The sequence below is a fragment of the Aegilops tauschii genome, chromosome 2 (genome assembly GCF_002575655.3).
Source record: "Aegilops tauschii subsp. strangulata cultivar AL8/78 chromosome 2, Aet v6.0, whole genome shotgun sequence".
Classification (NCBI taxonomy): Eukaryota; Viridiplantae; Streptophyta; class Magnoliopsida; order Poales; family Poaceae; genus Aegilops; species Aegilops tauschii.
This window is the reverse complement of record NC_053036.3, coordinates 632,627,170-632,637,500: the sequence shown is the minus strand read 5'-3', so window position 1 is coordinate 632,637,500 and position 10,331 is coordinate 632,627,170. Positions and strand designations below refer to the sequence as shown.

Sequence of the window (10,331 nt, the reverse complement as noted above, 5' to 3'; positions counted from 1 at the left end):
GCTACCAAACATCACAACGTAACTAGGTGATTATAAAGGTGCTCTACAGGTGTCTCCGAAGGTACTTGTTGGGTTGGCATATTTCGAGATTAGGATTTGTCACTCCGATTGTCGGAGAGGTATCTCTGGGCCCACTCGGTAATGCACATCACTATAAGCCTTGCAAGCATTGCAACTAATGAGTTAGTTGCGGAATGATGTATTACGGAACGGGTAAAGAGACTTGCCGGTAACGAGATTGAACTAGGTATTGAGATACCGACGATCGAATCTCGGGCAAGTAACATACCGATGACAAAGGGAAAAACGTATGTTGTTATGCGGTTCGACCGATAAAGATCTTCGTAGAATATGTAGGAGCCAATATGGGCATCCAGGTTCCGCTATTGGTTATTGACCAGAGAGGTGTCTCGGTCATGTCTACATAGTTCTCGAACCCGTAGGGTCCGCACGCTTAACTTTCGTTGACAATATAGTATTATATGAGTTATGTATGCTGGTAACCGAATGTTGTTCGGTGTCCCGGATGAGATCACAGACATGACGAGGAACTCCGGAATGGTCCGGAGATAAAGTTTGATATATGGGATAATAGTGTTTAATCTCCGGAAGGGTTCCGGAATTCACCGGAAGGGGTTCCGGATGTTTCCTGAAATGTTTGGGTACGAGAACGCGTTATTTGGGCCAAAGGGGAAAGCCCACGAGGCTTTTGGAAAGTGCAAAAGGAAGTTTTACGGAGACCAGAGGCTAGACGCCAGGAACCCTGTCGTCTAGGGGGTAGACGCCGGGAACCCTGTCGTCTAGGGGGTAGACGCCGGGAACCCTGGCGTCTAGCCCTGGAGTCCGTGTAGGACTCTTGCCTTTCGGGCAAAACCGACTTTAAGGAGGCTTTTACTCCAAGTTTCGACCCCAGGGCTCAACATATAAATAGAGGGGCAGGGCTAGCACCCAAGACACATCAAGAAACACCAAGCCGTGTGCCGGCAACCCCGTCCCCTCTAGTTTATCCTCCGTCATAGTTTTCGTAGTGCTTAGGCGAAGCCCTGCGAAGATTGTTCTTCACCAACACCGACACCACGCCGTCGTGCTGCCGGAACTCATCTACTACTTCGCCCCTCTTGCTGGATCGAGAAGGCGAGGACGTCATCGAGCTGAACGTGTGCTGAACGCGGAGGTGCCGTACGTTCGGTACTTGATCGGGACGGATCGTGAAGGTGTACGACTACATCAACCGCGTTGATTAAACGCTTCCGCTTACGATGACGATGATGGAACTACTCACGCATGAGATTATGCAACTCCCGTTTACGATGGAATTACTCACGCATGGCGGTGAGTATCATGAAATTGGTGATGAAGGATGGTTGATGATGACGATGGCGACGGATTCCCTCTCCGGAGCCCCGAACGGACTCCGGATTTGCCTTCCCGAGGAAGAACGCGCCGGCTCCATATCGTAAAACGTGATGAATCCTTCTCTCTGATTTTTTCTTCCCAAAAGAGAATATATGGAGTTGGAGCTGAGGTCGATGGAGGTCCAGGGGGCCCACAAGGTCGGAGGGCGCGCCCCCACCCTTGTGGCTAGCGTGTGGGCCCCATGTTGCTAATTCTTTTGCCAATATTTTTTATTAATTCCAAAACTTATCTCCGTGATGTTTTAGGTCATTCCGAGAACATTTTATTCTGCACAAAAATAACACCACGGCAATTCTGCTGAAAACAGCATCAGTCCGGGTTAGTTCCATTCAAATCATGCAAATTAGAGTCCAAAACAAGGGCAAACGAGTTTGGAAAAGTAGATACGACGGAGACATATCAACTCGCCCAAGCTTAACCCATTGCTTGTTCTCAAGCACGAACTCGGGGCTTGCAGAACTTGAGGGCACAAACTCTGGGCGTTCAAATGCAGAAGGCGAGACGGAGCACAACAACTCCATTTGGACGAAAAAGAAAAGCTGTGCGTGGAAATAAAGTAGATATGGTTTTGTCAATGTTGGGTATCCCTCTACTGGGCTCTGACCCTACGTATATATAGGGCGATCCGGACTTTGATCCTTTGATCGATCAGGAGACCGATCTGGTTATAACTCTCTTTTACAGGATTTGGTCCTTATCTGTACATTCAAAATCTGAACAGAAACCTGGTTTCCTTATAATAAAAACAGTATAACCAGCGACGTCCGCTCCTCTTTGTGCTCCAAAATAATCAAGCATATCTCCACCGGAGCCCCGTCTTCATCTTATACCTGATGGTGGTTGTACGTGAACAAAACTGGAGTCTAAATCTTCAACTTCCTGTACTCTTACCTCCTCAACTCCATTAGCGTGTGTATATCTTCAGTTAAAAAACAATCTTCAGCTTAGCACATTAGCATCATGATCCATATTTTTAATCTGCCAAATTTGACTATCAACAGATTTCTTAAAGAGAAAATGAAGATTTTTGACTAGTCTCAATAATGTAGCCGTGGGTACTGCACAAAAAAACCGACAATTTTAGAAACGACTTAGTAATATAGAAGCATACTCAGTTTTTACAATACGATATGCTCCCTCTGCTCTGCCCCATGGGACGGAGGGAGTACATTATTATTCTGAAAAAAAAAAATTTGTGAAGTTCCATACTAGTAACACCGCAATTTTTTTTTCCATACTAGCATTTCAATAGGCTACAGTTTGTGCAAATCCAAAAAAATAAAAATTGTACACCCACGCACGTCAAAGACAGAGAAGAGCTGGCCTGTCCAAGCAGCAGCAGGAGCTTTGATCGGCGCGCTATGCCCACCCACGCACGCAACCTCCCCTCCCCACACTGCTGCTACTGGCCTACTCTCACTCGTCCCATCTTTACCCGCCACCCAGCAACCAGCATTGCCCCGATGAGATTCCAAGCTCGCGTGTGGGTCACCCATGCTATCGACCTTGGGTACAGACTAATCAGTCACAGTGACTCCAACACACACACCCCGCTCCCTTCCTCTCCCCAGCGGACGCTCCCGTCAACCGGGTCCAGGAGCCGCGGCCGTGCACCGGGTCCAGCCTCGAGCGAGCCCCAAACCAAGCAGAGCGAGGGAGGGAGCGCTGGCCAAAAGCCCAAGAGAGAATTTCTTATTTGGTCATTTCTTAAAGCTTGCTTCCTTATTTGGCCCAAACAAGTTTTTCTTCCCTATTTGACCCCAAATGTAAAATTTGTTCCTTTTGTGACACTTCTGTCTAGTTTGGCCACAAACAGTGTTAAGTGCAACATGAAAAGACCATTCTACCCCTGGTGCCATACAAGGTTGAAAAAACAATCTTTCTTAAAGTGCCGTGCTGAAAGTTTTTCCTGCATGTATATTCACTAGTGTATATATTTCATGCATGGATCGATTCATCGAATAGCCCGCTTCTAATCATTCATCTTTCCGTGCGTATAGTACGTGTGCTAAGATGGTTAACTCAAACTAATTCAAGTTAATTGTGATTAACTCCAACAGGCCGCGGCTGGTGCATATGTATTTGCATCTGCGTACGTCAAAGAGCTAACTAGCTAGCTAGGAGTGTAGCTTGTACGTTAGTACATGCATCCGCGAGAGGCTGACGGTACGTACGCACGTTAATACATGCAGCATGAACGGTACGGTGGTGCTTCTAAAGTCCCTCATGCATGCATGGATGCATACCGTGTTTTTATCTGCAGTACAGTAGTATATGTCCGAATGCGAGGAGTTGCAAGCCTGTCATGCTGAAGAACCGAACCATCTTTTTTAGCCATGTATAACATCAGGGGTAGAATGGTCTTTTCACGTTGAACTTAACACCGTTAGTGGTCAAAATAGACAGAAGTGTCAAATAGGGAACAAATTTTACTTTGGGTGTCAAATAAGGAAGAAAATAGTTCTTTGGGCCAAATAGGGAACCAAATTTTAAGAAAGGGCCAAATAAGAAATTCTCTCAAAGCCCAAAAGCCCGCTTGCATTCCACCAGTTCATTCAAAAGAAAAGAAAAGAAAAAACTCGCTCGCAATTGGCAAAGCCTTCCCTTCTTCCGGAAGCCTCCCTGCTGCTGCCTTTGCCAGCGCCAGAGCGAGAGGGGCCGCCCATGGCTGCGCCCTTCGTCTACACCCGCAGCTCCGGCGGCGGCACCAGTACGGCCAGCCTCCCCCAGCTCCTCCTCCTCCTCCTCCTCCTCCTCCTCTCTCTCTCTCTCTCTCTCTCTCTCTCTCTCTCTCTCTCTGATTTTGCTTTGTGTGTGTGTGCAGGTCAGGACGCGGCCATGCGGGCGGCGTTCGACGGCGACCTCCGGCGCCTCCGAGGTCAGCCTCTCCTCTCCCTCCGCCCCCTCCCACGTTCCCCAGCTTTTCCCCGCCTTGCGAGGCCGTAATCTGTTCGACCGGGTTAGGGTTTTGCTTCCGGCTGCCGCGGCCATCCAATCCCCGGCGGCTGGACTATGCGAATGCCACCATTGTTCCTTAGCCGCGCCAATTTGGGCCCTATTCAATTCGCAGGACACTAGGAAAGTAGGAATGACCCCTCCCTTGTTATCGTAATTTAGGTTTCCTCCTGCGCTTGCGTGGAGTGCGGCTATGAGGGCGGGTTATCTCGTTGTTATTATGCTGTATGTATTGCGCGCAGTTAAGTGTAAAATTAGGTGCACGCTGCGATTTTCCTCTGAATTATGAAAACAGAAATTGCTCTCTCAACTGGGGAGGGTTTCCGCACCTGTGTGGAGCAGTATGATGGTGGGCCATCTTATTATTATGCTGTATGTATGTAGACTGGTACTCCTACTATGATTGTCTTGTTAATTTGGTGTCAGCTTTCGCATTCTAGTCAATTAAGTGTAAAATCTGGCGTATACAGCAGTAATTATTCTCTGCATTAAATAATCTTTTTCTGCGGTTGTGGTCTTTTGGACTGTTCAAAGGGGAAGGCGAGTTATTCAGAATTTGGTCAAAACAAGTGCTTGCACGGGGGCACATCTTACGATCGGGTCACTATTCTTTTTGTCAAGTCCATGCACTGATTGACTGTGTGTCCAGGACGTGAACAAGTCCCTTGACATGAGTGGAAATGGGAAGCCTTCAGGGCACCCTCGAACCCTCTTTGGTTCGATCAAGTCAACTGAATTTCCAAAATCACAAATATACCTCATTTGGTTGAACTAAGGAGGGGTCAAGGGTACTCTAAAGCTCACCAGTTTGCATGATTGCATCCTTGCTTGACTTAGTGAGGTTCTTGTCCATATATGCAACACATGTGGGCTTCTTTTCTTTTGGTTGTCTAGCTAGCTATGATTTGGCAGTTTGATTCATCAGTGTATTGATGCTTGGGTGTTTACTTTGGGTGAAAGGTACTGTAAAGAGTCTCGATGACCCAAGGGTGATCTTCTCTTTCGACATGGGTGGTGGCATTGGTGTGCTGCACATCGCAGCTGTCGGAGGGCATCTTGAGGTTTGCAAATACTTGGTGGAGGAACTCGGGGGAGATGTGAATGCTCCTGCTCCTGGAGTAGGAGGTCTTTCTCTAACTCTTCCGTCTTTTTTCTGGAAATTGGCACCTGTCATGTCTATGTTTCGCACCATGAGATGTCTGAATTGCGTTGTTGTGCTTTTTGATTGCAGACTTTGCAGGTGTGACACCCTTTATGTCATCTGCTCAGTCTGGCGATGTTTCTACTGTGAAGTATTTGCTTGATCATGGCGGTGATCTAACAAAGTCAGATGCTAAAGGGCGCACAGTTCTCCACCATGCGGCATGCATAGGTAGCTCTCTTGGCCCCTCACCCATGCAATTTGTTTTTGTATTACAAAGCGTATCTTTGTGTAGGACACTATGGGTATGGTTCCTTTACTCTAATAATATCGTAGAAGAAAAGTTTTGTGACCATTTTTCATATGGTTAATATAGATTTATAGCTAGTCAAAGTTGTTAATTTTTGCCCATCTATGATTTACACCAGGGTGGTCATTATAGTAATAGTTACTTGCTGCTGTACACTTAGATGCGTAGCCACATGACTATTTCAATTATTTTATTCACCACAGGAAGCTGTACGGTCACCGAGTTCCTACTTTCAAAAGGAGTACCTGTTGACATAGACTGTGGCCGTGGTACACCACTCCATCAAGCTGCTACTAATGAACAAGATAAAACAGTGAAGATTTTGTTGGAACACCATGCAGATGTATATAACTCTTACCATTTCTTTTTTTGTTTTCTAGATTTGATTTGCATAGATAGCTTGTTTTTATTTTGTCGGCTACTTGGATTGACAATTTATGGCAGCTCATAATCCATTTCTTTGTTCCTTTGTATTTTATAACAATTATTACTCTTGGCAGCCTAACGCCACTGTCGTCGGAATTGGTACTGCCCTGATGGGTGCCCTTCTTTACCGTTCTTTGAAGTGCATGAAGCTGCTGATCAAGGCCAGTATTCTGTTTTCTATATCCGTTCATCGCTATGTTCTACCATCTCAGCCATGCTTTTGTGTCAATCTACATGGAGAGGGAGCCGTGACACGTTCTATTCCACAATCCTTTTTACAGGGTGGTGCTGATGTCAACCGAGGGAGCTCCCTTCCGATGACTCCCTTAGTGTTCACTACAGGGTGGGGAGGCTATACAAACTTTGTGAAGTTTCTGTTAAAGTCAGGAGCGGATCCTAATATTCCTGATGCTGTATGTTCTCTATATTTTTTAAATGTATTCTGTTGAAACCTGTACTGATATGAATTTAAGTTGCTTTTAGTCTTTTGACTGTGCCATGAGAAGTTGCACACACCTACCAAAATATTGCATGTGTAGGCAAAAGGTAGGTGTGTGAGCTCCGAGTTTAAAGGTTTATATCAACGAATGCATATCACTGTTGTTGACTATTCCCTCTGCTTGAAAATATTTGACGCTCTAGTTTTGTTACAACCCAAATTCTTTGAGTTTCAACAAATTATAGATAGATTTACCAACATCTAAAGGGCAGCCCCAGTGCATGTAGCTCCCACTTGCGCAGGGTTTGGGGAAGGGTCCGACCACTTTGGGTCTATTGTACGCAGCCTTTCCCTACATTTCTGCAAGAGGCTGTTTCCAGGACTTGAACCTGTGACCATGAAGGCAGCAGCTTTACCACTGCGCCAAGGCTCCCCTTCATTGATTTACCAACATCTACCAAACCGAATTGCACTTCAAGAAATTTGACTTAGGAGAAAACAATATCATCAAATATTTTGGAATGAAGTAGGAAATTTTGGGTTCTTCTAGAACAACATGCTCTGTTCTGTGCAATAATGTATATTTGTATCCTTAGTCTGAAATGTTTTTGAATTTGGTGGATGTCCTTGTATGGAGTCCACAAGGCCACAAGTACCCAAGATATAGATACGAGGTCGGTGCTTAACTTAACATTTGATGAGATACTGAGATCTCATAATGCAGCATTCAGGGTATCCACATTTATCAAATATACTCATCCAGCAATCACCAAAATGATTTGAATTCGCTTAGGCTGCGTTTGGATGTATGTATTCAGCTTACTTTATGTTGTTTTCTTCATCCTAATTGTTGGTATTCGTTCATTTACTCTGAAGTGTCAAATTATATTTGTGCTTTCAATAATCGTAATTCATATGTAGCTACTTTTCCTTATAGTTTTATCTATATAATTCATAGGGACTCGTAAAGGTTATGCCACTAAAAATCCATGTTACCTCTCAATCTCAACTATTGCTGAAATACCTGTTTTTAGTTCCTTGCTGAAGGAAGCCTTTTGGTATGCTGTAGGAGTATGTTGACTGTTTGAATTGCTACTAGAATTTAGAAATGCTTGCTGGGATGAATCCTGGTTGAAACATTTTGTACCAGTATTATGTAGACCCATGGTACTATAGTTTCCTATATGGTTTATATCTTTTCATTCATAATGTTCATATTCTTTTACTGCATTCTAGAGGGTCCTTTAATTATGTAGTTAATTTCAAAAGAGTTGACACTTTTCCTTTTGTTGCCCAGTATGGTAACTTACCAATAGAGCTTGCTGCTAAACGTGACTGCATGGAAGAAGTTGAAATGTTGTTTCCTTTGACTTCCCCAATACCAACTATCCCAAACTGGAGTATAGATGGAATCATCTCGCATGCAAAATTTGAAAGTGCAAAGCCACTGGTACGTTATTTATTGCTGTTATGCTCTGTAGATAAAATTTACTTGAATTCCTGGTCATATTTTTTGTTCGCCAGTCCTGAATTTGTCCATCAACTGTTATGACTTGGAGTTACTATATATGGATGAGATCATCACATTTAAAAATAGTATCGTGACTTTTTTATGGGGTTTTCTTTAGAGCATCACCTTGCCAAAACAATAAAATTGAAGTAGTTAAAGCTCTTGAGAACAAACTACCAATTCTAAATCGGAAGGACCTGACTGGGACCCCTTATTTGTTGTCGGCTGTTCATTGGTTAAAAAAAACTTGGTTATTCAGTATCGATCCAATGAACTGCTGTAAACTGTTTGTCATCCGCAGCCTTTAAGATCCAGAAATGCTTTACAAGCATAATGCTTGTACATAGCTCGAAGCATGGTTCCTTTATTGTGGATTTGAAGTTGTGAACTGTGAAATACACCCATGTATATGCTGTTTTAGTAACATATAGTAATAATTTGACATATTAATTCTAAATTATGTTGGACCTTTTCCTCTTGTGATTAAAATCTTGTGTGAGTAACTGCTGCCTTTTGCTGTGTAACATAATGTGCACTTTGTATTGCAGCATAAGCATATCTAGATACCAAACTATGAAGAATGTGTAACTGACTTGTGAAGTGTCTATTTTAATCGGAATGTCTTTGAAATGATGCTTCATTCCTTCATTTTTTTTCCATTGTTTAATCATTCAGGATGGAAGGCAGCTTGAACAAACAAAAGCTACACTCAAGGCACATGCAGATCATTTATTCAGGCTGAAGGACTACAAGGTGGCATCAAAAGCATATGGTGTGGTAAGCCCCTTAAACCTTATCAAAAGCATGGTGGCTTAGAAGTTTTTTTTTTCTATTAACAGGGAACCAATTGCAGAATATTATTTGTTTGCTGAACAGTTTTCTAATATTGTTCTCTAGTTTCCTGCTTATTAGCTGTTAATTTGCCATTATTAAGCATTTCTATCGGATTAATATTATTCTGCGGGACTAATTAACCTGCCATGATGAGATGATAATCGTATAACCTGTTATGTTTGACCATAGGCAATAGATGTCGCGCCGAGTGCAACATTGTACGCGAACAGGAGTCTTTGCAAACTGCTGCTGGATGATGGTGAAGGTGCTCTGTCAGATGCTCTCAGATGCAGAATGCTGCGACCTAACTGGGTGAAAGCTTGCTACCGTCAGGCTGCAGCTCACATGCTACTCAAAGTGAGTTACTACATGTCCAGCTTGCCATTGTGTTTCCCTACTGTGCAGTCTATATAGTTGCTCATGTTCCTTTGTTTTGCTCTACATCTAGGAGTATAAACAAGCTTGTGATGCTCTCCTGGACGCTCAAAAGTTGGATCCTGGAAACACAGAGGTCGAGAGAGAGCTACGGTAATCTACTGTCTTGTATTTATCTCTTTTGAGTATACGTTTTGCAAGCATGAACGGCATACACTGACATACTAGTGACCGGCAGTTGCACGCTGGACCAGCGTGCCGACTGCCGAGTGACATCCTTCCATATAGCTGATGGTGCTGGGATTACTGCTGAAATTTGTTTCATTTTGGTTAACTCTGTACAGGAAGGCCAGGGAATTAATGAAAGCTGATGGTGAGGCTGACAAGTGAAGCATGCTTTGTTAGGGAAATGCTCTTTTGGCTTGGATTAGAGTAGTTGATCAACTGAATGTGATGGTACTCATGTGACCAGAAGGCTGGTGGTACCCAACTTAAGAGTCTAACTCTAGAGTCGTTGAATTTCTATAGTCTTACTACTGCCACTTGTTGACTGCATGCTGAGAGGATTTGGTGTGAAAATGCGCTGTAAAACTTGTTTGACTCGCATCACAAGTTTTATTACTAGATCTAGCACAAATACCCTATCGCTGTTGAATATTTGCTGAGTTTTCAGACATCAGTAGAGAAGAAAAAGTGAAGCAGTACTACCCTCTCATTTGCATCTTCTACTCTCTGAACATGCATGAGGAAGTTTCTGCTCAACAACGTTGCTCGCTTACGGCTTACTGCTTCTCTGAATAAGCATGTGTTTTAGTCTACATGTTGATCATTTCAATTGTAATACATTTATGAACACCGTCATTTGTCATGACTTTGATCGGAGATCTTCGCTCAATCTAGAGGCGTTGTATGAAAATGGAGAAAT

At 43.6% G+C, this 10,331-nt stretch overlaps 1 protein-coding gene across 1 annotated transcript; it reads left to right on the top strand.

Moving 5' to 3' along the window:
* Positions 1-3,991: 3,991 nt before the first annotated feature.
* Positions 3,992-10,121, top strand: LOC109770616 (uncharacterized). Its single transcript, XM_020329333.4, has 12 exons — positions 3,992-4,126; positions 4,241-4,294; positions 5,332-5,496; positions 5,603-5,743; positions 6,026-6,165; positions 6,323-6,409; positions 6,530-6,661; positions 7,985-8,137; positions 8,873-8,974; positions 9,221-9,388; positions 9,480-9,559; positions 9,751-10,121. Exons 1-12 carry the CDS (start codon positions 4,081-4,083, stop codon positions 9,794-9,796), a joined length of 1,314 nt encoding a protein of 437 aa, XP_020184922.1. The 5' UTR covers positions 3,992-4,080; the 3' UTR covers positions 9,797-10,121.
* The last annotated feature ends 210 nt before the right edge of the window (positions 10,122-10,331 follow it).